Raw genomic sequence first — 26318 nt, forward strand, 5'->3', positions numbered from 1 at the left:
GCCCAGGGATTAGGAAGCCTGTCGGTACAGAGATGTCCTGGCCAGCTTGAAATCCTCAGGTTTGTCAATGTCCCAGGCGAGCTGCCCAGCATGTCTTTGGGCTGCTGGTGGGAACTCCTCTGTCCATGCTGGGTTCCTAAGGAGCTGTCAGAGTCCTCCAGGGCCACCTCCACCCCCGGGGCATGGCAGGTAGCTCATCTGGATCGTGTCCCGGGTGGAATGATGGGGTGGCTGGGATACCCCTCGTGCTGGGGGCAGGAAGCACAGGGGGCACGGGGTGTCCTTGCTGCCCAAAGCCCGGGGGGCTCTGCGGGTACTCGTGCTCTCACTTCCCCTCTGCACAAAGGCAGCCGGGATTAAATCACCGCAGGTAAAATTAGCAGGTGACACATGGGCGGGTGGGTGCAAAACTCGGGCCGGGGAGCACAGCGGACGGGGGGGATGAGGGGGGTCACTGCAGAGCTGGGGGCACAATGGACAACCAGGGTCAGCTGCAGGTCTGCACCGTCTGGGGGCTGCTCAGCACCCCGGGGACACAGAGAGGTGATGAAGCTCAGTGTGGCCACAGGACAGGCTGGTGGGAGATGACAGGAAGAACCAAAACCCCTGGAGAGCCAGGGCTGGGAGGGGGGGACGGTGACCGGTGCCTGCTAAATTTAGACCTCACTGATGAAAAAAACAAAAAGAAAGAAAGAAAAAAAAAAAAAAAGCAGGCTCCAAATTTAGCCGGATGCAGCTCCCACTGAGCACCGCTCCATTGTGCTGCTGCTGCTGCCAGCACCCCTTCAGCCCCAGCATCCTGGAGTGGGCACCACCTCTTTTAGTCCTCGTGGGTGGGGATGCCACACGTAGCCAAGAATCACCCCCATGCACCCCAGGAGTTAATTAGCATCTTTATTGGAGGCAAGCTCACGGCGGTCCAGGTGTACACAGCAACACGTGCTACGCTACGGACACCATTCCATGCAGGCAACCACAGCTACACACACAGAGGGAGGAGCGGGCTGAGGCTCCCGTGGCACTGGGATTCCCCAGCTCTCAGGGGTCCCCCAGTGCAGCACTGGCACCAGTGCCTAAGGGCTTGTTTGGGGATTTGGTTCCATCCCACGCACTTGGGATGAACTGGGAGACACTGGGGAATGGGGGGATCAAGGCCTTGAGTGCCCCTCAGCTGCATGGCTTATTCCTGACTGGAGCCAGGGACAGCTGGGCTGAAGTCCCAGCTTCTGTGGGTCCCTCTTGGGCTCGGGACCTTTGCACCATCAGACAAAGGAGGTCAGGAGCTGGCAGGCCTGTTGAACCATGCCTTTGGCAGTGTGGGAGCAGATTGGAGCTGGGTCCCCTGGCACAGGTGGCAGGGATCATCTCCCTGGCCATCAGTCTGGGTTGGAGCCTGGCAGCATGGCGCTGGTGCATCACCATCCCACTGGCCCAGAGCAGTGGCCCTGGGCTCCGTGTGCCCTGCAGGACATGGCTGAGTGTTCACCCCGGGATTTCAGCTGCTCTGGCACTGCCAGACCCAAAGATGCAGGCACAGGCACAATGGCCTCCTGCTCCCCTGGCTCCACCACCACTGACAGCAAACCACAGCAGAGACCCCAGTGCTGCTCTTTGCCCAGAGCTCAGCAAACTGTGATGGGGGCAAGGAGCAGGAAAACCACTGCTGATCCCATGCAGGCTCTGAGATAAAACCCTGGGTTGAGGCTGAGTGGGCAGGGAAATGGAACCAAACCTGTTGACCTCGTGTGCTGCCATCCCATGGAACAAACCTGTCACCCTCCTGCTGGCAAAGCTCTGGAGATGGCAGAGGTGGCTTTTCCACCCTCCCTGAGTGTGGGGCTGTGAGGCACTGCTACCATTGGCAATGGACTGGGGAAATGGAGGCAGCTGGTTCCTGGGACCTGGGGTTTGTTTGGCTTTGCTCCATCTGCTTTCACCTGGCTACTCATAAACAGCCACCTTGGGGGACAAGGAGGAGGAGGAGGGTGGATTTATGCCCTGCTGGTGGCGTGTGCCTGTGTGTACACAGGTCACAAACAGTTCCCTTCCAGCTCACTGTTCACTCTGGAACAGTGATGGCAGCACCCTCTGCCAGGGCAATGCTATTGAATGGGGACCTGCAGCATCAGGAGGGACTGGGTGGGCTCTGGGAAACTGGGGAGGACAGGGTGACTTGTCCCAGCCCTGTGGCAAGGACACAGTGGGGACAAGCAACAGTTTCCCTGCCTGTGGTGACATCCTTGGGGCACACACCGCTCCCAGCCTGCTCCCAGCAGCAGAGGAGCCTCCACTAGCCCCAAGGGAGCTGCCTGGGGAGCAGGGCTGATTCAGGATGTGGTGGTATCCTGCATGCAGGCCCACTGCTGGAGGCAGGGGGTGACTGCAGAAGCAACCAGCAGTGCTTCCCAAGGGCCAGTCTTGCCAGCTCCTGGCTCCTGGGAGTACATTCAGACCATCAGAAACTCCTTGCATTCATCTGTTTTCTGGTCCCTGTGCATTCTGGAGAGAAGCTGCATCCCCCATAAGTCCATCCATGCCACCAAAACCTGTGCATCCCCGTGGGCTCCAGCAGCCATGCAGAGAGCAGATTCTGTGAGGCTCCTTGGATTTGGAGAGAATTGTGGGGAGAGCTGGCCATACAGAAACCGAAGTGCAGTCACTCTGCCCCTCTCCCTGCAGCCCAGGAGCGTCAGAGGCAGCAGCTGTCACACAGGGAGAGCACCAGCCTGGCAGAGCACCTCAGGAGATGTGTAAAATTGCTGGGGACACTTCCAAGTGAGAAAAGCTTCTGGATGTCTGTCCCCAGGGTCTCCAGCCCCCAGCACAGGCTGGCAGGCTTTAGGAGAGAGGAAAAGTCCATGTGGAAGGAGGTCCCATGGAAGATAGCCAGCAGAGGAGGGAAGTGATGTCTGTGTCCAACCTGGGCTCTTAAAAAGGTGACCTCCAGAGTCCCTTTTTTGTCTAAAGTTTGCTAAATAAATACATAAATATGAACACAAAGCCCGGAGCTTGGGCTGCTCCCCCCCAGAATTCCCTTTTTTTTTCTCCCTTTCCCTATAAAAACACAATTTCCTCCCATCCACCCCACGCTTGTCCCTGTGCAGTGTCTGTCCCCAGCCTGTCCCACACCTCGTGGCTCACTGGGCTGGCAGCAGTGGTTCTTTGCATCTCTCTTGAACCCCACAGTACAGAGGTGAGTGGCTGAGATGGCTTCTCTAGGCTAAGGAAATAAATAATTGCTCCCATTGCAAGGATTGGGGGACAGAAAGCCAGTGCAGTGAGTCATCAAGTGGTCTTCAGGAGAATGATAAATAAATAAGTGGAGCTTAGCGCTGCCTCAGGAGCACATTCACTGGCACCTTGGCTGGAGGGTATTTAAATAAAGGGGGGAAAAAATTCCCAGTCCTAGTGCTGCTCCAGCAAATGTGCTCACGGCATGCCAGCCTCCCTTCTCCCCCTTCTTCCATCCCAGCTTGAGAGGATGCTTCTGGTGATCAGGAAGGAGCCTGCAAGACCTTCCCAGGATAAATAATCCCCACTGGGCATGGAGGGGGAGTTTGTGTCCCCACCACAGGATGGGGATTTGGGGACCCCTGCATCAGGCAGGTGGCTGGGATGCTGAGTGCCTCCAGGTTGTGGATCCTGGGATGATACTTTAATCCCGAGCTCGGTTTCTCCTCCTCAGGAAAAAGAAGCTGCTCTTCTGGGGGGGCCCCAGCAGCATGGGCACCTGGCTTTTATGTGTAATTTTGACCTAAAAAGAAGTGGAAAACCCCAGCTCAGTAAGAGGGTCCTGAGCCCTCCGAAGCACCCTTCAGCCCCAGGACCCTCAGGAGTGACCCCGTGGAGCTGGGAGCACCAGGGTGAAGAGCTCTGGAATCATGTCCAGGTAGTGCTGGGATGGGAAGAGGATTTCTCCTTTGTGCAAGAGGAGAAATGGCAGGAGACTCTCCTGCAGCTCCCATGAATGCTGCCGTGCCCACCCATCAAGAAACGGGCATGTCATGACTCCAGGGCCCTCACAGGCACAGAGGCACAGCTGGTGGGGCTCTGTGGCCACCCACCAGCAAGCACAGCTCCTCCTTTGCCACCAGGAGCCAAGGCTGTCCCAGCCTGCTGTGCTGCCAGCCCCTGCTGTCCCCTGCCAGCTTCCTGCCCCCTCCCTGGGCACTCACGGTGCAGGATGGCTGCATCCAGGGCTCCCCATCCACCTGCATGGGCAGCAGCTTGGACGTCCTGCAAGGCACAGAGAAGAGAAGGTGACACAGGTGTCAGGTTTTGCTGCTGGTTGGGCACTCAGCTGTGAAGGGGGCGAATACCTGATGATGACAGAGGAACACTGGGCCAGTCTCTTCCCTGCACTCTTCAGCCCTGTGTAGATCTGCCCCATTTCCATGGCGCCTTCCAGCCCCACCACCTCCAGGAGATGGTCGCTGAGGTCTGCAAGAGAGAGGGATCTGAGCTGGTCCCCCATCCCCCTGCCTTCTGCCCCCATTTGAAACCTCAGGGCCAGCACACCAAGGCTGCTGGCTGTCCTGAGCAGATTTATCCTGAGGGGATTTATCCTGGTGTCCTCTGTGTCCCAAGACCACCAAGCTGTGTGTTTCCAGTGCTGGGTAATGCTGCTATCCAAGGAGAAAAAGTAGTCCTGGTCTGAAACAGCACCTACATGGTGCCAGCAGCAGATCCCCACCAGCCCTTGGACTGTTTGTTTGCAGTGTATGAAATGATGACACCCCTTGCCTGGGTGCCCTGGCGTGCTGCAGCTCCCCAGAGGCCAGCACACGTGGCAGAATATCTGGTCAAATCCCAGGGTATTGCCTTTTTCACAGCTCATCCTGCTCTTCTGGGCCACCAGCGAGGACACCTGACAATGGCACAGCTCTCTGCTTCAGGGTCCTCTCTCACATACACCCCCTGCTACCTCTGAGAAATCCTCTGAGCCTCCCATGCCCTCTTACCCACCCACGAGTGGGGATGTCCCCAGGGTACCAACCCTGCTGTCCCCTGCAGCCCCTTTGGGACTGCCTGGCACTCCAGCCCTCTCCCCACTGGCTCACGCAGCAAGGGACAGACAGTGACAGTCTGGGATGTGACACTGCTGTTCTGGCAGCCACATCACAGGGGGCTGATTCCCACCCCAGCCCCAGGCTGGGTGAAAAACCCAGGCACCTGGAGTATTTTGCTGGCTGCTTTCTACCCCGCTACTCCCTGCTGGGGAACGCTGCCAGCACTTTGGGCTGTCCCCACCAGTGGGTGTGAGGTACCAGCTGGGCTCAGCGTGGGTCCTGCTGCTCCCAAACCCCACATCCAGCCTGGCAGCGCTGTGCTGGAGCCTGGGAAGGTCCTTACAAAAGCCCTTGGCACCAGCTCTGCAGTTGGGTCCCAGCTCTTCCTCTGCCGCACTGTGGGCTCACCCCGGCACGCCGAAAGACACAGAGCTGATAACAACCCCTGCAGTGCTGTTGCTGCAGAGCTGGTGAGTGCCCAGTGCCCCGTGCTGACCCTGCACTCCCCCATTTCCCTCTGCTCACCCTGCACGCAGAACTTCAGCTCCTTGGCGTCGGTGACCACCGTGCTGGGCGGCTTCTCCGGCGCCTTCTTGCCCAGCCGGTTGTACCCACGCTGCTTCTTGGTCTCGCCCCACAGGTTGGAGCCCCCGTACATGCTGGGGATGTTGAGGACGGCGATGCCCTCCAGGGATGTGGTGCTCAGGTCTAGCAGGGTCCCGTCACACTGCCGGGCACATGGGCGGTGTCAGGGGGGCTGTGCCCACCACATGGAGCTCCCCTCATCTCCCCACCAAAGCAGTGCTGATCCCTGAGCACAGAGTGACGCTGGATGGGCTCCAGGGAGCACGGGGCTCCAGAGTGGGGCTGGAGATGCAAATACCCTCCCACTTTGCTTTCCTAGAGCTGTTGTCAACTCCTTGTGCTGCTCTCTCCCCTCTGTTTCCATAGGAGTTTTACTACAGGTCCAAAATGGCAGTTTCAAAAAAGTAAATTCCTGGGAGACCACATAAAACCTTGGCTAGACTCGGTGCTGTGACCCAAAAAGGGAGGCAACACCACCTTGACCCTAAAGCAGCTTCCACCCAAGGAGCTCCAACACCTGCTTTCCCCCCTGTCCTTATCCAGACTGACTCCAAAGGACTGGAAAGTTTGGCTGCCCAAAAAGTAGCTCAAAGCAGTTTGTCTTCAAGTGCCATTTGGAAACTAGAAATAAGGCTGGAAGGAAGTTAGGGAAAGGTGTCAGAGGGAAAAATGTTGGGTTTTGGAGAGCAAACCACAGTGCAGCACACAGAACTGGCATTCCAAGCTTTGCTGTCATGCAGCAGGACTGTCTCAGCTGAAAATTCCCTGTAAAAGTTAAAATATCCATTGCCTGCAGCTTTCCCACAGGATTGAAAGCAACAGCCATGGAAATGGGTTTCTTAACTTCAGATCTTCTCACGCTACCCAGACATGGATCCCCTTCCTAAATACATCTGGTGAAAGCAGCCACTTTTCCATCCAACTTGAATTTCTATATAGCATTCCTATTTTCCTTGAGGCATCTGCTCTTTACTTGCCACTCTGTGCTTCAGCAAATCCCAGCACAGCCTTTTCCTTGCATTTTGGTGATGCAAAAGCATCTCTGCCCTCACTTCTTGTGCTGAGAGGAATGAAATGGGCTAATAAGCCTGTTCTGTTGCTCCAGTTCTGGTTGTTTTCTTTTAACAAAGGTCTAGAGCTTGTTTTTACCTCCCCCCTCGGCCCTGCTGAGGACACCAAGCCCGGATATGTGGAGCTGGGTGCTCACACGAGCGAACGCCTCAGTGTGTCAGATCCTTTCTGCCTCCCTGGTGCTGCGAGATCTTATTTTTAGCCTCACATTGAAAGCAAAAAAGCAGGAATCTTCTGGTTTGGGAGGGAAGAGCTGTCTCTCCAAGGCTTGGAAAGGATGTTAATCCTTTCGTTCTCAATACGCCTTAATGATATTGTGATTTGTAGGAAGAGAAAAGACCTTAATGCTCTGAGCAGTGATACCAAGCCAGAGGGCTCTGATTCCTTGGGGGATGGACACAACACACCTCGAGCATCATCCCCAACCACAGGCACCTTTCCCACCTGCCAGCGAGGCAGCGGGTGCCAAGCCAGCCACGGTGGGATGGGAGTGAGCTGGCTGCCAGGAGTGCAGGATGCTGGGATGCTGCAGGAGCCCATTCCTGCCCACAGCCACCCACGCCTGCCCACAGCCGCGGGCAGGAGCCATTCTCCCCCCAGAGCCCTCCCCAGCCCATGCCAGGGAGCTACAATGGGCCCTTTGAGCAGGGGCAGCTGACGGCGTGCTGGCAGCGAGGCTGGAAGGAGAAATTTGCAGCTGGGGGAAAAAGCAAATTCATTTCCAGGAGTTGTAAGAGGAACGAGTGCCAATTTCCAAAACAAAACTGCTATTTCTCTGCAAGGCTGACAGTTGCCTGGGAGCTGGAGGGAGGACAGGCGGCTGCTTTCAACTTCAAATGCTGCGGGATTAACGCTTTCTTGGCGCTGGGCTCAGCTGGTGGGGACACACGCTTGGTGGGGAGCACCCTGAGAAGGAATGGGGGACACCTCATGCCCATCTCCAGCAGCATTCAGTTCCACAAACATGGACTTTTATCCACCCTGGGACACTGCTGCACAGATGGGAAAGGAGGTGAGATGGTTGTGATGCTGGTCCTGCCCCTTCCCACAAGTTTCAAGGGTGCAGCTACCCACTCCAACCTTTGGGAAGGGAAGAAACTCCCTGTATAGAAACAGGCATCAAAATCCCTCTGCCCATGGCCACATGCCTGCAGGGCCAGCTCTGCTCCCTGCCCACCATCAGCACCCTGCACCCACCACCTGCTCTGACTCCCACCACCTCTTGCAGCAAGTGCTCTTTTCTCCCCTCACCCTCCAGCCTAAGTTATGAAAGGGTGGATTATCCAGAAATAGGGAGAGACGGAAGTTTACAGCCCAAATCCCCAGCGCAGAGAAGTGACAGCGCTCTTAGCAACCACGGGCCCTCCTCCCATCTCTAATTAAAGGCTGTTTCCATGTCATCCAATGAGGGCTGGGAGCAGCGCAGATTTTACAGGGACAATGTTCCAGGCATGCTCTCAAATGCAGCTGGAGGTGGGGAATACAGGGTTATTCTTCTGCCCACAGCTGGCTGGCTATGTAGCAAGTGTTGTGTGGTGGAGTAGGGGCCACCACGACCTCCTGCCACTGTGAGGGGTCACAGCCATGTGGTGGTGGCACCCTCTCCCTGAGACAGCTGAGGGATCCATGGGCAGTGGCTCCAGAAAGCCTTTGTGCCATGGCTAGAGCCAGGGACCACCCCAGGAAACCCACCTCAACCTCAACGTAGTCATGAAGCTTCTTGCAGGTGGCTGCAAAGGTCTCTGATGTCCCGAACTCAAAGTACCACAGCTTGTTCTTCATCCTGGGGTACAGAGACGTGTCAGTATCCCCCTTGGACACAGCCTCTTGCCCCAGTCAGCAGCAGGATGGGCTGCCAGAGACTGTCTGGAGCTGCTGTGATGGGGACACGAGCCATGGATGAGGCACAAGCCATTGTGGAGAGGGACCACGGGCATCCTGGCCCACGGGAGCTGTGTGGTGGGACAGGGGCGTGTCTGGGGGTTGGGGGGCTGTCGGAGGGTGGCTCAAGCAGACCTGGCTCTGACACCCATCAGAGGGGGAGGATGGGGGTGCTGGGTGCTCCCTAGGCACGGGATGAGCTGTAAAGAGACAGGGCACCCTATGGAGGGGATGTTTCACACCTCAGCAGCCTCCCAGCACCCTGCTAAGCAGCCCCTGACCACAGCACATTCCCTGCATCAGCTGCTGAGCCAGGCTTTGAGGGGGAGCTGTAAGCTGTGAGAGGCTGGAAGCCAAGAGGAGCTGAGCTTGAGGGCAGAGCCAGATGCTTTGGCCCACTCAGGGATTTTTCTAGCAGGTATTTCTAAACCTGGGGATGAGGGTCACAGGCCACAGCTCCTGCTGCCATTTCCATGCATCCTGAGCACAGTGGGAACGAGCTGCAACCTGCTGTCTGCCCTGCCCTCCCTGCCTGGCCTGCTCCTGCCTGTCCTGGAATTCCATACTAATTATAAAGCATGAATGAACCTAACTGGGTGTGTGGCCAAGTTGGAGCAGCCTGACACACCACATGGGACTTGAAGAAGCCTCCCAAACCCCCACCATGCCTGGTCCTGGACCCCCACCACAGCAGGTTTGTACCCTGCCTGTCCCCTAAGGTTGGCCCAACACCAAATCCTCCTGGTGTGATGCACAGCAGTGGCAGGGAGTCCCCCACACCCAGCTCTTGGGGGGCCCTTGGGAAGCCCTCACCTGCTGTTGAATTTCTCAGGGTGTTTTTCTCGCATGATGTGAAAGCGGTGGGCGATGGAGGCGTCCTGTGGGGGGCACAGAGACATCAGTGGCACAGCAGAGAAACAGAATCCCCACCTTGTGCCCCCTGTGCCCCGTGGGGTGCTCAGCTCTTCATGCTTGTCCCTGTGGCACAATTACACGTTGGTGTCATTGATGATGACATTGATGGTCCAAGGTGATGGAGGGACCCTCAGACAGGCTCTTCCCAAAGCTTGTTAGGTGAGACATAATTAGTGCACTTGGCCTCCTTCCCTCAGCACAGGGGCTCTGCGTGGAGGGGATGATGAGAGGGGAGGAAAGGCAGCCAGTGGAGCAGTGGGGTTCTGGGGACACCCCAAGACCCTGCACCCTGACAGCTCCCCTGGCAGGATGGCAGCTCTCCTGAAACTCATGACAACCTCTGCTTATGCAGAGTGGGGGTGTTTAAGCCCAACTTAGAAGCTGTCACCAAATGCCACCTGCATTAGCAGGAGCCTCTGTGAACCCAGAAACATCCTGCAGTGCTGCAGGTGAGTGACCTGTGCCATGGTGGCACCCCTGGCACAGGACAAAAATGCTGTGAGCTCCTGGGAAGAGAAGGGCTTTCCCCAAAACACTCCTGCTCTCAGGACTGACCCCCAGCATTGGCACAGGGCTGTCACCCTCCCCAAGCTCCCTACCCTCTCTAGGTCAGGAAAACATGGGGGAACATGGGTCCAAACACCAAAGCAAGGCTTTGCTGATGTCTTGGCAGGTGGGGTGTCCTTGTCTTTGGGATCACAAACTTCCCTGAATTCTGTTCAAGCTCCTTTCACACTCGCTCTTGCAACATTCCCATTGGGAAGATAGAGATCTCATGCCTGCTTATGTATCTTGGTGCTGCCTTTACAAATGACAATAAAACCAGAAAAAAAACAAATTCCAGGAGATGGAGGGAGGTTGGGAGTGTGAGCAAGGAGGAGAAGGAAGGGAGAAACCAACTCCTGCCCCATGGGACTCACCACCCCAATGGAGAAGTAGTTGTTGATGATAGTGGATGGGATGGGATCTCCGTTGGCCTCCCTGTCAGTAGGGATGATGTCTATGTGCCAGCGGTCCAGCATCACCTCTGTGCTGTGCTCTATGTCCTTCAGCACCTTCATCAGGTTGCCTCCTTCATAGCCTGGAAGGGAAAGAGGATGAAAGAGGACCAAGGGGAGCATAGCCAGGTGCCAAGCACTTGGGGGCTGCTGCTATGGCACATTCTTACAGCAGTGGCAGAGATTTTGGCTAATGGCAGGGCTCTACAAATGGAAAAGCTTGGGCAGGACTTGGCTGCAGAGAAAAAGCAGTGGCTGCTCTTTTTGGAAGGAGTTAAGAGTTAGAGTTTTTGGAAGGAGTTAGAGGCACTTGAGCTCTGAACTGCACCCCAGGAGTCCTCCCTGCCCTGGGGATGGCCACACTGAAGGGGTCCCAAGGCCAGCCAGCCCCTGGGCGATGTCACCTGTCCTCACCTCCTCCCCAGCGCAGGCACCGTGCGAGGTCATTGCCCGTTCCCAGGGGCAGGATGGCCACCGGTGGGTGCTTCACCAGGTTTGCCTTATCTGCAGTTCAAGGGAGAAGAGAAGTTTGGGGCTCATTCCCTGCTCCTCTCCATGTCCCTCCTCAACCAGCAGCCTGGAATGATGCTGCTGGCAGGATCACCACCCCACTGTCACTGGAGGGATATCAGGAATCTCTGGCAGATCACCAAGGATGAAGGTGGATGATGCTCTGCAGGAACACAGCTGTCCCTTGCTCACCTATGCAGTCCAGGATCCAACCCACCGTGCCATCCCCTCCACAGGCCAGCACACGGAAATCTGGAGTGTCCCGAAAGAAGTTCAGCCTGGAGAAAGCCAGGAGAGACAAGGGGTGATGTGGGACAGCAGGGCCTGGTGGGAAGGGGCAGAGGATCACCCGCAGCAACTCCATACCCTGGCGTGGGCCCGCCGCGGTCCAGGTTGTACACTTGGCGTGGGTTGAGCAGGTAGTGAAACTTCCGCAGGACCCTGGGAAGAGAGAGACGTGAGGAACGCCATGAAGGTGATTCCCACACCAGGAGTGATGCCCGAGGGACCAGCAGCCCCCAACCCCAGGAGAAGCTGTTCCCAGGCAGGACCCCACCTACCTCTCCCCTTGCCTTCCTCCACTCTTGGGGTTCACAAACACGAGGAGTGGGTGTGTCCCGGGCTGAGGGCTGATCTGCAGGGCAGAAAACGCAGCTGTGAATTCCTGCCTGCTGCTGAGGTCAGTGGCAGAGGTCACCTGCAGCCCAGTGCAGGAACCTACCTGCAGCACTTGCCCATCCACTGTGGTGGAGTTGTACTTGAAGCCCTGGCTGTCCTCGGGGCTGGTGCTGGCAGGGGAGTCACTCTCTGACCGTCGGCAGTGGGACTGCCTGTCCTTTGGGGAACCGAGGCATGGATGCCCAACACTGCCCAAGAGGCAGTGCCAGCAGCCAGGGGAGGCAGAGCAGCCTCAGCAATGCCCTGCTGGGTCCTTAACACTGGCAGAGAGGAGGGGGACACTCTCCAGGACAAGGGGGACACTTACCAGGACAAGGGGGACACTTACCAGGACAACTGGGCAGATGTAGGATGGGAGCAAGATGTGGTCCTGCAGTGGGCCCCCATCACACTCTGGCTTCACATGGGAGGCACACTTGTTGTGGAGCTGGAGGGGTGGGAGGAAGGCGTGTGGAACAGAGGACACCTGTCCTCTGCTGCTCAGGAGCCCAGAGCTGGCCGTGCAGGCGCTGTGGATGTGCCCCAGCCCCGGTACTCACCGTGACTTGGCACCAGACACAGTGCAGGCCAGTGATGCCTTGGTAGCACTTGATGCTCTTGTGACACCTGTCACACTTGGCAGGTGAATTGCCCTCGATCCAGGTGTGCTGCATCACCTGCAAGGCACGGGGACACAGTGGCACAGCACCCACTGACCCGCAGGCATCTCCCTCCTGCCAAGGGTGTCCATCAGGATTTTGGAAGCTTGTCCTGCAGGGATGCTGCTGATCCAATCCAGCCCCTTGCACAGCCCCTGTGCAGAGCCACAGCAAATCTTGGAGCTGGGGGTTTAGTGGGTGCCTGGGGACTGGGCATGGGGCGCATCCTACAAGGCTTTGGATGCTGGGAATGCCCATGAGCTGCTGCCCAGGGTGCAAGGGGCAAAACTCAGAGGAAGAAGCTGTAGGGAAGCAGAGCAGGAGACCAAGGGGCCTGGACACCCACTGGCTCAGAAATGCACCAGCTGCCTACTCACACTTGTGTTTCTCTTGGATTTGACATAGGTGCTGATGCAGGAAGCAATGTCTTTGGACACACACCTCTCATGGACCGTGTACTTGCAGACTGGTGAGAGAGAAAAATCATAGAGCCACAGAATCATTTTGGTTTGAAAAGCCCTGTCACACCCTCGAGTCCAGCTGTAACCCCAGCACTACCAGGGCACCACTAACCCAAGTGACACTGAGAAGGGGGCATCACTCCCCAGCATGGGAGCTGCCCCCTCCCCACTCAGCCTCCAGCACCCACAGGGCTCAGCACTTACAGGGACCAGTCCTCCCTCCCCAGGGCACCACTGGATGTGGCAGGAGCCACCAGTCTGGGAGTACAGCATTCTGGCAAGGGTCCAGGACTCACAGGAGCAGCAGAGGCCCTGCTTGCGGACCCCCAGCAGCATGGTGCGGCAGAAGTTGCAGTAGGCAGGTTTCTTGAAGTGCTTCAGCCTCCAGGCATGTTGCCCATCATCTTTCACGTTCTGCAAGGAAGGAGAGTGAAGGGTCAGGGGGTCACTCCTCTGCTGCCAAGAGTCCCCTCAGCCCATCATTTCTATCAACTTCTCATCCCCTAAAAACCCCGTGGTGTTTCTGGGACTTTGCTCCCAGCAGGATCATGGGCTCCCCCTCCTCCCCGTCTCCCTTGGTGCTCCCCAGACCATCCCTGCCACCTCATTCCCCTGGCCATGTCCAGCTCCACCTCCCACGGACCCTTTGCACCGCCCAGCCACGGAGAGGATCTTGGCAGCTGACAGCAAGGTGACTCCACATTTGGGGCCGCCACTGCCACCATGGGGTGACAAAAGCACAAACCTCTTCATGGTATGAGTGCTTTGCAGGAGCCAGTTAAAATTCCCTGCTTTCTTGATTTATTTTTTTTTCTGCCAGAAAGCCTGTCCCCCACCCCACCTCTGCTGGGGAACCATAAGCAAAACCATCTTTGCCTGCAAATTATTACCTGATGGCCAGGGATGCACTTGAAAGAAAGGAAGGCCAAAAGGATTAAAAAACAAGACAGAGAAAAAAAGGGGGTCCCAACAAGCTCACCTTTGCTCTTTAAACCTCACTCTACAAGAGGAGATGCCATTTTAGGTACTCAGGATTTGATTAAATGTTCATTGAACTGGAGTGTGCTGTGATAGCAAGGAGCAAGCCCAGGCTGCTTGGGCACAGCAGCTGGCAGAGTGACTTCAGCTCAAAAATGAGCTTGGAAAGGTTTGGGGGGTGAAGGGGGCAGGGTGGAGGTGTCAGCAGGGGCTGGGGGCCAGTGTGGGGCTGTGTGGTGCCATAGGAGTGCGTGGTCTGTTGGATAGTCTGGAGCAGGTGCCTCCAGGGACACTCACTGTCTCCATCCCCAGAAGGACCAGCAAGGGGATGGTGGTCATGCCCCCCCGGATCCACTCCTCCAGCGTCACAGTCCCATCGTGGTTGTAATCGATCTCCTCCATCATAGCCTTCAAGATCTGGGGGACGGACAAAATGTGGTGACACAGAGGTGTCATCTCAGGCTGAGAGCCCCTGCAGCTGCACCAGCTGCCTCCAGCCCCAGCACTCACAGGCTTCAGCTCAGTGGAGTCCCACTCCAGGTACTCGGCCACGTGCACCATCTGGTTGATGATTCGATCCAGCTCCTAAGCACAAAGCAGTGGCCAATGTCAGAGACAGCTCCAGGCACGAGCAGAGTGCACAGCCCCTAAACCCCAAGCTCTACATTCCCAAGAGCCTATGGCTACCCCAGTCCCTACCTACATGGGAACACCCCAGTCCTCAATGGGTGCTCCTTCTTTTGTCAGGCAAAAAGAAAATCTGAATTTCTACCCTGAAAATCTGCAAGAAAATCTGTAAGGGGTTTTCCTTGGGAAAAATTATTCTGATAAACCAGATTTTATTTGCAACGGGTTTCAAGGGCAATACCCAAAGAACAAAGAGAAAACATCAATAGGAGAAGGAGCTGTGCACGATTTCTTTTCTTCCCTGAAATACCATGACCTGATGCAGAGCTACAATTCTTGGTGGGTGGATTTTTTTCTTGCTCCTGCTGGATGCATGTGATCCCCAACTCCGCAATCCAGCTGCTGCTTTCCTCCTCCCTTCCCATATCCCTGCCCCTTTTTGGAGCACCTCACCAGGGCAGTGGGCACCCTAACAGTGCCCTGCACGTTTCCAGCCCTCTGAGCACTCCCTGATTTCTGTCCCGAGGGAAGGCTCACCGAGCTGTCAAGAAGGCCATTTCCATCAGTGTCATAGAGGCGAAACATAACTGCAGGGAAGAGAGAAGCTGCTGATAATTAGAGCCCAGCCCCAGGGCACCCTGGGGTGCCCCAGGCTGCTGGAGCTTCAGGGTGGGAGCAGCACTGTGCTGGCTCAGCCAGGGTGAGATGTGACCCCAGGGCTGTGGAGTATCAAGGCCCCTTGGCCAGACACAGGCAGGAGCAGAAGGGGCAGACGGGTGATTTTCCCAAGGAGCATCCAGCCCTGCACTCAGGCAAAGCCCCCTGAGCCCCTGGTCCCCCTCTCCACACAGCATGGCCCCAGGGTCACACTTACACTCCAGCTTGTCTTCTGCTCGTCCCCTCTCCAGCAGGGACAGGTAGCAGACAATGTCCTTCAGGTGCACCACCTGGGCCAAGGGGGTGGGAGGAGGAGGTGGGGTGGCTTTCAGGGAGCTGGGGCCTTTCCGCAGGCTGAAGGGTAACCTCTTCTCCACGCCCCTCGTGCCTGTGGGCAGGGAGAGAGACCACACACAGGGGTGACTTTGGACCAGGAATTGTCACCAGGTGGGACATGGGAACTCTGGGGCAGGGACCCATCCGGCGTGGGACCGAGTGACACCTCAGGGCCAGGGCTGGGACCCAGAAGGGACACAGGAATGGGCATTAAAAGGGCACTTGGGGCTGGAGGCACGAAGCAGATGTGGGGCTGGTGCCATCACAGGCGCAGGGCTGGACACTGAGGCCACTCAGTCCTCGGGGTGCAGACTCCCACACCTCCATCACTGCAGCTATGGGTGGGATGAGCAGTAGGAGCCCACAGAATCGTGTCCTGCTGGGAACAAGCACCGACCCAGAAGGAGGAAGCTCAGTGGGCAGCAAGACACTTGGACATCACAAGGACAGCCCATGCTCGCTGATGGCCGTGCTAACAGCAGGAGGGATGGTCCTGGCAGAGGGGCCCTTCCTTGGGAGCTGGCACAGCCGTGACTCATGGCCCCATTTCCCCCTCCCTACAAAATGCTGCCAGGTAATGAAGACATTGACTGATGGGGGCTCTGTGGGATGGGATCGATAGCTTCAGTTTGCCAGGCAAAGGTGTGGAGATGGCAGGAACCCAGCAAGTTTGGGAGGTCACTGCCACCATGCTGGGGACCTGAGCAGAAACTGGGGAGGATTTGTCACTGCCTGTGTCTCCCTGTGGAGCCCCAGCCAAGCTCACCTGGTGACTGAGGGCTGAGCAGAGACCCGGAGGAGATCTTGGAGGAGCCTGACGAGTTGTGAGCAGAGGTGGTGCCCGTGGTGGATTTCTGGGAGGATGATCTGGACCAGCTGGGGGAGGCATTGGGGATCGATGCCAGGGTGAGGGATGCTGGCTGTGGCTCAGCTGTGTTGCTGTGGCCGCTCTTGGGCTCGGGGGTGTGTCGTCCCAGAGCACTCCGAAGGGTTTTCCCATTGATCCCTGCAAAGCAGACATGCCCAAGGGCAGCGTGACACAAGGGTGTGTCTATGCCCCTTCCTCCAGTTAGTGCCTGCAGGAACTGGGGTTGGGTGCTTGCCCTGGGTCTTCTCTGCTAGCCCCACGCCTCTCCACTCTGGCATCCCAGCCCCAGGGCTCCCTGAGGGGCACCACGCCCTCCTGCCTGGCCCAGGAGCTCCCAGCAGTGCTCACACCCCTGGATGATGGACACCACAGTGCTCAGGACCAGACAGGGAGGATGTGGTCCTCCATCAGCAGCCAGAGCTGGAGGAGGTTCTCCCTTTCCCTTTGCAATTTATAGTCCTTTCAGCAGATGTCTCCACAAGCCATGAATCCACCCAGGAAGGGCTGGGGGAGGCAGAGTTGGGTGCCTGGCACACACAGCCTGCGCTGGGTGGAGCTGAGTGCTTACACCAGTACCTGTGACAGAGGCACAGGCCACCTCAGCCTGCCTGGAGCTGCTGTCAGAGTGACTCTGGCTAAAGGGCATCTGCCACTGCATCCTGGAGAAATCCCTGCCTGGAGCAGCACAGGGCTTGGGAACCCATCTGAGAGATGGGTGGCCCCGATGCCACCCCCTCCAGGTGCCACCCCCCACCCTTCACTCCTGTGAGCAGCAAGCCCATGGTGCCACGCTCCCGTGGCGTGCCTGGCTGGGTGGCAGGGCTGGCTCACCGAGGGTGCTGTGCTGTGGCACACTGGGGCTCTGGTGCTGGCTCTCAGGGGAGGCTTGGCATATCTTACGCTTGAAGGAAGTGAAGAGGTGCTGGCAAAGCTCCTCGGGCACATCTGCCTCCAGGTAGGTCTTCATGAAGAGGCAGAAGCCCTCGTAGTCGATGGGCTGGGGAGAGGACAGAGGAGAAGGAGGAGGATGGAGGTGGCCCAGGCCACCATGAGAGTTCATGCCCTGGGCTCCCCTCACTGGGTACATCATCTGCACAGCCCTCCCCAAAACCAAATCCCAATGGTTGGAGGTAACCTAAAGGGACCCAGAGGCAGCAGGGCCAGAAATCCCCAGGGCCAGTGAGGCTGAGCCAGGTGAGCAGTGCTGGGAGCAGGGACAGCAGCTGGGGGAGCAGCAGGAAAGGGCAGAGCAGTGGGATCTTCCAGCCCAGCCTCAGCCCTATGGGGACTATCTTCCTCCTGAGGACTCTGTGCCTTCTCCTTCCCTGCTGGGCATTGTCACTGTGTGAGGACAACATCTTCTCAATGGCTTTTGTGGCCCCAGCTGGAGTGAGGGTCCTGTAGTGCCCTGGAATAACAGGGTACCTTTGTGCCTCTCCTTGCTGTGTTCAGCCCACTGATTTTTCTCATTTTGCCTTAATTCTACTGATTACAGCCCCCATGGAAAGGCTCTGTCCTGCTGGCACATTAATAGATGCCTCTGGAAGCACCGCTTGGAAAATATAATCCCAGCCTTCTTTGGAGGAGTGTGAGAGGGCACAGAGCTGTCCCATCCCCATGCTGGCCAAGTCATTTGCTTTTAGGGGGAGAGTAAATTGCTCCCAGATTCTGCCTGGCAAGGCAATGCCCCAAAAAGCTCTCAGCAGGATGAGGTGGGATGGCCATGCGGTGGGCACGGTCCGGGGATGGCCGGGGAATCAAGTCCTGGGAGCAAAACCATGGGGAGAGATGGGGGCCAGGCAGGCAGCCCTGCCTTCTCCTGGCTGCTTCCAGCTGGGGGAGCTGGGCTGGGGGATCCTGCAGGGGCTGGCAGCTGGCAGCAGCACACAGGGACAGCGGCGGGCACGGGGCCGTACCTGTTCGGGGTTGTACCTCGAGAGGACGCCGTCCCCGTTGAACTCCTCCAGAACATCCTTGAGCTTCTTGGTGGAGTCTGGGGAGATAAAGGTGCCCTGTTGAGCATGGCCCCACCAGGCTGCCCTCATCATCCACCAGCAGGATGGTGCAGAGGGGTTTATCTGCTGGATATACAGTTTCTGGATCCTTCTGTGCCTGGAAGAGGCCACCCACGCCCTGCTTCCCCTTCCACATTCAGAGGGCAGGGCAGATATGGAAAACTGGCCTGGGAGTTTTACATATATAGAGAACTTCCTCCTACCAGCATGAAAATAAACACAGACCCCGAGCAAAGCAAGGAAAGCATGGAGCACACTCCAGTCCCAGCTGCTCTGGTGTGCTAAGCACACCCCTGCAGGGCCAGCCATCCCACAGGATGCCTTAGGCTGCCCACTGCTATCTCCAGGAGGTGCAAGGAAGGAGAAATAGAACTGGATTCATAGAATCATGGAATCATTTAGGCTGGAAAAGCTCTCTAAGATCATCAGGTCCAACCATTAACGAGCACAATTGTGTTCACCACTAAGATAGAAATGTCTCACATCTCCATGGCTTTTAAATACCTCCAGGGATGCTGACTTCACCACTGCCCTGGACAGCCTGTTTCAGATCTTGACTACCCTTTTGGGGGAAGAAATTTGCCTGAATATCCAATCTGAAGCTCCCCTAGTGTAGCTTGTGGCCATTCCTTCTTGTCCTATCACTGGACTGGTCCATGCAAACTTCCACACAGGTGGTAAAGACTTTCCCTGGCTGAGAGTCCTTAGGGCTGGAGTGTCTGGAGGGACATTCATCCTTTCAAAATAGATAAAAAAGGGAGAAGCAGAAAGAAAGATCAAGGTGGGTGAACATTCATCCCTCAGCTTCACACACATCTCTGGGTGTGTGCATTTAAAAGGTTCTTAGACACAGCAGCCTTGTTAATTACTGTGAAATCCTCTCTCCACGTGGGGGCTGTGCTGGCTCTGTTCCCCCCAGCCCTCTCCTGGGGACAGAACTCGGCACTGGACCACAACTGTCTGGGATGTCTGGGGCACTCAAGGAGAGGGATCCTGGCCTTCCTCACAGGATACCCAAATCCTGTTCCCCAGGGAACATCCTACAGGGGAGGAGGCAGCTGCCCATGCTGCAGCCTTGCTGGCCACACTTTAATTAATGAAACAGAGATGCCATCAGTGTTCTGAGTCCAGCGTTACAGATGGTGTTTTACAGTCTGGGATTCAGGAAAGCAAAGCCCATCATCCTCCAGAGATGAGATACTGCACACACACACCTCTGCCTGCTGCCCTGCCTGAGGTCTCTGGCTGCTGGGGAGGAGCACAGCCCCACTGGGGAACACGAGGAACTTGTGTCAGCCTCACCCTTTTGATGCACAGTGTCCCTAAGCACGGCCTCAGAGAGCTCACAGTGTCCCCTTTGCCTCTCAGCCGTCTCCCATCCAGCCTGCTCACCCCAGGGTTGTGCAGAACAGCACTGTACACCCTTTCTTCATTCTCCCTTCTCCCTTCATCCTGCGGCTCTCCTGCCCCACCCTGCCCTACCCTCAGCACCTCCATGGGCTGCACCCATCTCCATCAACTCCATCAAAAAGCACACCCACACTCCAGCTCTCAGGACCTCAAGGACCTGGTTTTGGACCCCTGGCCTTTGCCCAGGCTCTCTCTCCAGCTTCTCCCAGCTCCAGGACCCCTTCGGTGCTGCTGCAAATCTCCTTTTCTCGGCAGGAGCTGCAGCAGAGTGTTGCTCTGCAAAAGCACTAAGGAAAATTACTGCAGAGGGCTGGCAGCCCAAAGCACGCTGTGGAGCAGCTCTGAGTGTTTGGGAAAAGCCAGTCTGCTTTCCTGGTTGGCATTTCACTCTGCTAAGGAACGTGGGAGCCGGCCGCCTTCAGACGGACTGAGCCGTGCTCACGTGTCCGGCCCCCAGAGCTCAGCTAAATCCTCCTGGGCAGGCAGGCGTGGGGACCCCAGCCAGCTGGGGTTAGAGGTCAGGGACTTTTCCAGCCTCTCCACCCAAAATCTAAGGAATCACCAGGTTTTCCAGGAGGACACTAAGGAGAGGTAGGATACCAGTCCAGCACAGATCAACAGGACTTTTCAGTCTGCTCTTCTGGTCCCAGAAGGGCGCACGGGGTACTCACAGTCTGTGTACTGCTGGAGCTGGGCAAACTCGGTGGGGCTGAGTGAGATCCACGTGCCATCACTCATCTTTAGGAGCAGGGACGCGGCACCAGCCGCTGCCTCCGTGCCAGGCTCGGTGCCACAGGTCCCAGAGAGCGCTCGGTCACGTCGGCACGGCCAGGGGCACCGGGGGCTCTCCCACTGCTGGCATCACACCGCTGAGCCTGTGAGAAGCCAGCCCCAGAGCTTCAGGGCACCTGGTCAGCACCTTTCTCCCTGGAGGGGACAGAAAGAGAGGAGGGGGTCAACAACATGGCCCTGCTGCCATGGGGACATTCACCTTCAGTAGCGGGGGTCTGTGGGAATTTCCCCACTTGGAAATGGGGTGCCAGGGTGCTCTCCCATCCCTGCTCCAGGGAACAGAGTGTGTGGGCTGCAGTGGAACAAAGGAAGAGCACGGGGCACTTCACATGTGAGCATTCTCAGGGCTTGGTGTCCCTGGGGAAGCTCTCACAGCCTGGTGGCACCCACAGCAGCCACAACTCTCACTGGCCAGAGGATGGGGCTGGCAGAGGTCAAGCAAACACCTTGGGCAGGGAAAGGAACTTGTCACCCCCAGCATTTCCCAGGGGAACCCAGCATGGGGAGCAGAAGGAAGAGCACGATTATTTAAAGAAGATTCAAAAACTGAGGCAGGGAATACAAGATAGTAGAAACTTCCAGCTTACTCCTGCACCTTCAAAGCTGGTGTTTACTTCCAGAGAATCAATGTAAATGAAAATCTGCAGTCAAAACTGGAGGCAAGGGAAAAATCTGTGCCACAGAAAAACCCTGACCAAAGGGCCCTCTCCAGCCCACCCATTTATAGGCTTCAAAATGTATTAGATTTTTTCATTTAACTGAATTGGTCATCAAGCAAAGGGCAGCATTTGGAGGAGGTGGTTTTTCTCCAAGAAGTTTGATCTCCATTTTAGGGTTGTTTCCCCGCTAAATGTTGGCTCCCAGTTTCCACCAGGCTGAGCTGATGGACTGGAGAAAGCAGAGCAAGGATGAGCTGGGAGAGATCACGGGACTTGGGATGATGTTTGGGGAGCACCCACATCCCCCAGGCAGCTGCACCTTTCCATTCACAGGAAAACAACTTTGATTAAGACAAGTAATTTTGGGGAGCCATCGGGTCCCACATGCCACACCAACTCCACTGAGAGTCTCCAGGGACATTCACATATGATGGGGGTGCACCAGGAGCAGTCACTTAACCCCTCATCCTCAGCACTTTGCTCACATTTCTGTACTAATGCTATTCTGGCTTTATGTTCAGCTGCTGAAAATGCTCCAGGACGAGATGTGGTCCCAGGGGCAAAGCCTGGTGTTGGCAGAGGAAGGAGCAAACCCTCTTTGGGGCTGTGGGGAGGATGGTGACCCCTGAGGAAACAGCACGGGGCTGAGCACCTGCCCAGATGGTTGCCAAAGGGTTTTCCAGCTGCAAGGAGTGACTGCACCCCAAGAGAGGAGCCCACCAAACCCTGGCTATGCATTTGCTAGAGCTGAATGTCACAGCTCTCCTTAGTCCTGTTCAGGCCTTTCCTCCCAGGAGAACAAAGTCACTGAGGTCTTGTTCCACCCCTCCATGGGACTTCTTGGCTGCTTCTGAGGCTGCCTGAAGGGCTGTGGGGCTTGGGGAACCCACAGGACGCTGTTCCTGCCCAGGGATTGAGCAATGGCAGTGCCAGGACAGGGAGCTCTGTCCCAGGGCACTCATGGTAGGCCAATAAACAATCCTGGGGAAAATCTCACCTTCCCACCCCCACTGGGGCCCTGCAGCCCCAAGATAACACATCTCCAGCCTGTGACTATCCCAGCTCATCCCAGCAGCTCTCTGTCCCCATGCCACCAGCTGGGGACAGGCTGGAGGCAGCAGTGGTATGGTGAAGGAAGAACTACCCAATGTCCTCCCACACTGGCACTGGTTTTGTGGGGATCTTCATCTTGATGAAAGCACAAGCAAGAACATGGTGTTTGCTCCTATCCTGGATGATGGGTTTGTCCCAAAGTACCCCCTAGGCTGGTCCAGAAGAACTCAGTCTGTAAGAAATGCCCAGGAACACACACAGACTTCATGTTTCCTGGCAAACAAGCCAGGATCAGATCAGAACCTCTTTTTTATCCTAAAGTTATCCAAGGAGAGACTGAGACTACAAAACCAGCTAGAAGAAAAGGAAAAGGGGGGGACCTGTCTGGCTCCAGCTCCCTGAAGGAGTTTGGGAGCATTGAGGCCTCTCACAACAGAGGAGAGGGAAACAAAAATATCCCTCATTTCTTTTAATGGCAGGTGACAGGGCAGCACAAAGCACCAAAAGGAAAGCAAAGCAGAGCTAATTGGGCCATCCCAAGGGGCTTTCCCCCAGCAATTGCCGGAATAACACATGCCACTTCTGGCACATCAGCCTTGGATTTCAGGAAGGGCAGGAAAAATCCTCCTCAGGAATCCAGCTGCTCCTTGTTTGGCCGCCCTCTGAATTGTCAGCGGCAAATTATGTTCTATTAAATCAAATTTGCCTCTCGCTAAAAATAGCTCCCTACTAGTGTTACAAATAACACCGGGTTACCCTGCCTGGAGGCGCTCACCGGGACACGGCCCCTCTTCCCCGCCGCGCGCGTGGCCACCGGCGTGGGCACCGGCGTGGGCACCGGCGTGGGCACCGGCGTGGGCACCGGCGTGGCTCAGGGAGCCTGGCAAAGGACGGACACTGCGGGCACCTCAGAGCCTCCCAAACCTTCCTGGGGGGAATAAGCAGTGCTGGAGCTCTTGGGAAGTTGCAGGGAACATGCTGGAGCCACAGTGAGGACAGAGGTGCTGCCGGGAGCATCGATGGGTGCAGCTCCATGGGAGCCAGGGCTGAACCATGTAGGGCCTGAAATGCACCAAGAGGGAAATGCCAGGCAGGAGTTAACCATGGGCCAGCTCCCAATGGGAAGCAGAGCCTGGATGTGTGGCAGGATCAAGCCACAGGCAGTGGAATGCGTCAATATCCCTTAGAAAGGGCTGTTCGTGGGCACCACCGGTATTCAGGGATGGGGGACTCCTGGAAGCAGCAATGGGATGGCAGAGGAGTTGTTCTTCCAGCCAGACATCCCTGTCACAACCCAGCTCCTCCATCCTACAGCACAGTGCTCTGGGGGTCACTGTGGGGTTGGGAGGGCTTGTTCCACTGCCACCAGACCCCCAGGACCACAGCTGATGGGGACCTAAATGTCCACACTGGGGCAGAAAACCAGAGACAACAGGTTGGCAGCTTCCAGGTGCCTCCAGCCTCAACTGGCTTCGAAGGAATGCATGGATGGGGCTGCAGCACATGCCCCGCAGGAGATTTCTGCTTCAGATGCCCTTTGGGAAGGAAAAACATCAACTCCTTGAGCTGCAGGAGGTGGCACGAGGAGGCAACACTCCTGCTGAGCGCACGCACACACACGTGCAGAGGCTGTGGCTCCCTGGCAGCAGAGGGACACAGCACGGCAGGATGCTGGGCTCTTCCCTGCATCCCTGCATCCCTGCCCGGGCCTGCAGAAGCCACAGTCACGTGCAGCATCTCCTGGGGCAGAAGCATGGGCAGGTCCCTGCAGGAATGGCATTTTCCAGGCCTCCCCCATCATCTTTTGGAAAGATCAGCCTATTTTTGTGTTGGATGGGGAGAGGCCCCTGAGGCGGTGGGTGGAGTATAAATCCCTCCTGTCCCACTGCAGCAAACAAACCCCAACCAAGTCACGCTCAAACTATTTTCTGCAGCAACAGGAGAAGGCGCTTTCCTGCATTTTGCCAGCCCAAGAGGACACTCAGGCTCGGCTTTTTCCATTCTCCAAACCTGTTGCTGTCTAAACATTTCCCCTGACCCTTTGACCACTCACCCTCATGGAGCAAGGCACGCTGTCCAGGTACATCCCACCAACTTTGCTTAGGATACTGAGCACCCTCGTGGCACGAGGGTGATGAAAGGCGCTGGCAGGGATGCCCGGAGCATCCGTGCTCTCCCCCACAGTGACACAGGGACAGGTGGGTGGCTGTAGCCAGCCCTCCAGCCCCAGGGTTGGCTTGTGGCTGGACCAACTCTCAGATGGGTGCTGGGAGAGCTTGGCTCAACCTTGTGACAGCAGGGACCCGGCACAGCCTCCCTTGGAACTCCTCCACCTGCCAGGAGAGCTCGGCTCATACCCCAGAGACACCAACAACTTCCTCACTTACTACTGCTGGATTTTTAGAGAATAATTTTGCTGGCTGAGTTCGGAGCAGACTGGATCTGAGCTAGGATACCTTCAGAGCAAGACCCTTTCAAACCAGACCTTGTCACACGGAAAAACCCTTTCCCACACAAGGCAGGGAAGCAAATGCTGGCCCTGCAGCCCAAGGACCGGAATCCTCCTCAGCATCCCACCTCCACCACCCTGCACCTATAAGCCCAGGACTTCAGGACACCCAGCAGCCTGTCAGACGGAAGCCCTGGCTCTGTCTCTGCAGGAACCCTGTGGCCACGGGTCCCGTGGGTTATAACCACACCTTGTGTGAGGGAGCGCTGCTTCCTGGTAGCTTTGAAATGCGTTCTTCCCTTTCATTCCCCAACGCAACCTGCACAACAAGTCACATCCAGCCCCCTTTCACAGACCAGCCACACCGAGCACCGCCTCAGTCCTCCCGTATTCCAAAGCCAACGACCCCGGCAATTTTTACTTAACTAGAAAGACACTTAACGAGCTTTTCCGGCTTGGCAGCACACAGGAACAGCTGGATTGGGCTGTTCTGCCCAGCCAAAGGACGGGTGGTTTCATGGCCAGGCTGAGAACCAACACATGCTGAGACACCGGTGAAGGTGGTGTAGCCCCCTGGGCTGCTTTAGGGGCTGTTTGCCATCCTCCTCACGCTGGGGACAAGGCTATGCTGCCCTCTCCTTTTCCCACCCTTCGGGAAGCTTTTCTCAGGAGTGGAGACACGCCTGGGACCCCCGATTCCCCATCCCCAGCGCTGCCCCGGTCCTCCAGAGCCCGAACCGCTGGGGAAGGGCTCGGGGCTGGCCCGGGAGAAGGTCGCGGACTCCGAGGGGAGCAGACGGGCTCCTGTCCCGGTGTGGGGTGGGAGATCCCGCGTGGATCGGGGGGTGTTTTCCCACTGACTGAAAGAGGTGAACCCCCAGGCATCCCCGCCCAGCCCCGCGTTCCCCCCCCGCCGCTGTCCCCTTACTTGGCGGTGGCAGCTCGGTGCCATCGGGCGCTCCGGCGGCTCCGGGGCTGGCGGTGCCCGGGAGCGCTGCACAGCCCGGCGGCTCCGGGGCGGGGATCGGGGATGCGAACGGGCCCGGCCCGCCCCGCCGCTCCGCCCGCCTCCGCCGGCACCGGGAGGAGGATGATGAGGAGGAGGAGGAGTTGGAAGGAAGAGCCCGGCGGCCCCGACCGCGCCTCCGCCCCTCCCCGGGCCCGGGGCAGCGCCGGGGAGCACCGGGGCGGGAGCAGCCGGCTGCGGGGGCGGTGGGAGACGTGTTTCTACGCTGAAACTCATTTATGATGAGTTCCCACCAACCCACAGCTGCAGGGTTTTCCCCGCTTTCCGATGACCGCGCACTCTGCCCCGCTCACCGTCCTTGTCCCCGTGCCTATCTCCATCCCCAACCTTAACCCCATCCCTGTCCCCATCCCCTCTCACGTCCCCACCTGCACTCTCGTTCGTGTTCCAATCCCCTTTCATGTCCCCATCCCCGTCCCTGTCCCTGTCCCCATCCGTATCTTCATGCCATCCTCGTCCCCATCCCGGTCCCCATTTTACTCTTCCTTTGGCCTTCCCTCCCCCTACACCTCGATGTCTCTGTTTCAGTTTCACCCATAGCAAAGGTTGCTCTTTGCTCAGGAACAGAACAAACCACTGAAAACAAACAAACAAAAAATGCCAAAACAGATAAAAAGCGTTTTTATTTTCTTTCCATGACGCGTCTGCCTGCCTGCTTGGGAGTGACACTATTTCAGGCATGTCTATTATTTATGTTTCGC

The 26318-nt window shown here is 57.0% G+C and overlaps 1 protein-coding gene across 2 annotated transcripts; it reads right to left on the reverse strand.

Annotated features, from left to right (window-relative positions):
- Window positions 1-897: 897 nt before the first annotated feature.
- LOC131581786 (diacylglycerol kinase beta-like) lies at window positions 898-25627 on the reverse strand. Of its 2 annotated transcripts, XM_058844446.1 has the most exons (25): window positions 25519-25627; window positions 20309-20564; window positions 18129-18205; window positions 17044-17209; window positions 16111-16350; window positions 15226-15396; window positions 14889-14938; window positions 14235-14309; window positions 14022-14141; window positions 13043-13160; window positions 12663-12751; window positions 12187-12303; window positions 11976-12074; window positions 11691-11804; window positions 11530-11603; window positions 11336-11410; window positions 11162-11247; window positions 10874-10963; window positions 10382-10542; window positions 9360-9424; window positions 8358-8448; window positions 5535-5736; window positions 4320-4440; window positions 4176-4236; window positions 898-3754 (listed from the first exon to the last, which is right to left on the reverse strand). In XM_058844446.1, the coding sequence occupies exons 2-25, from the start codon at window positions 20373-20375 to the stop codon at window positions 3656-3658; spliced, it is 2628 nt and encodes an 875-aa protein (XP_058700429.1). In that variant the 5' UTR covers window positions 20376-20564; window positions 25519-25627; the 3' UTR covers window positions 898-3655. The 2 variants fall into 2 exon arrangements, with proteins under 2 accessions (XP_058700429.1, XP_058700430.1); XM_058844447.1 differs by lacking the exons at window positions 12663-12751; window positions 13043-13160; window positions 14022-14141; ... (6 more) ...; window positions 20309-20564; window positions 25519-25627 and having other exon boundaries at window positions 11691-11835.
- Window positions 25628-26318: the final 691 nt, after the last annotated feature.

Source organism: Poecile atricapillus, chromosome 8 (assembly GCF_030490865.1).
Source record: "Poecile atricapillus isolate bPoeAtr1 chromosome 8, bPoeAtr1.hap1, whole genome shotgun sequence".
Lineage (NCBI taxonomy): Eukaryota > Metazoa > Chordata > Aves > Passeriformes > Paridae > Poecile > Poecile atricapillus.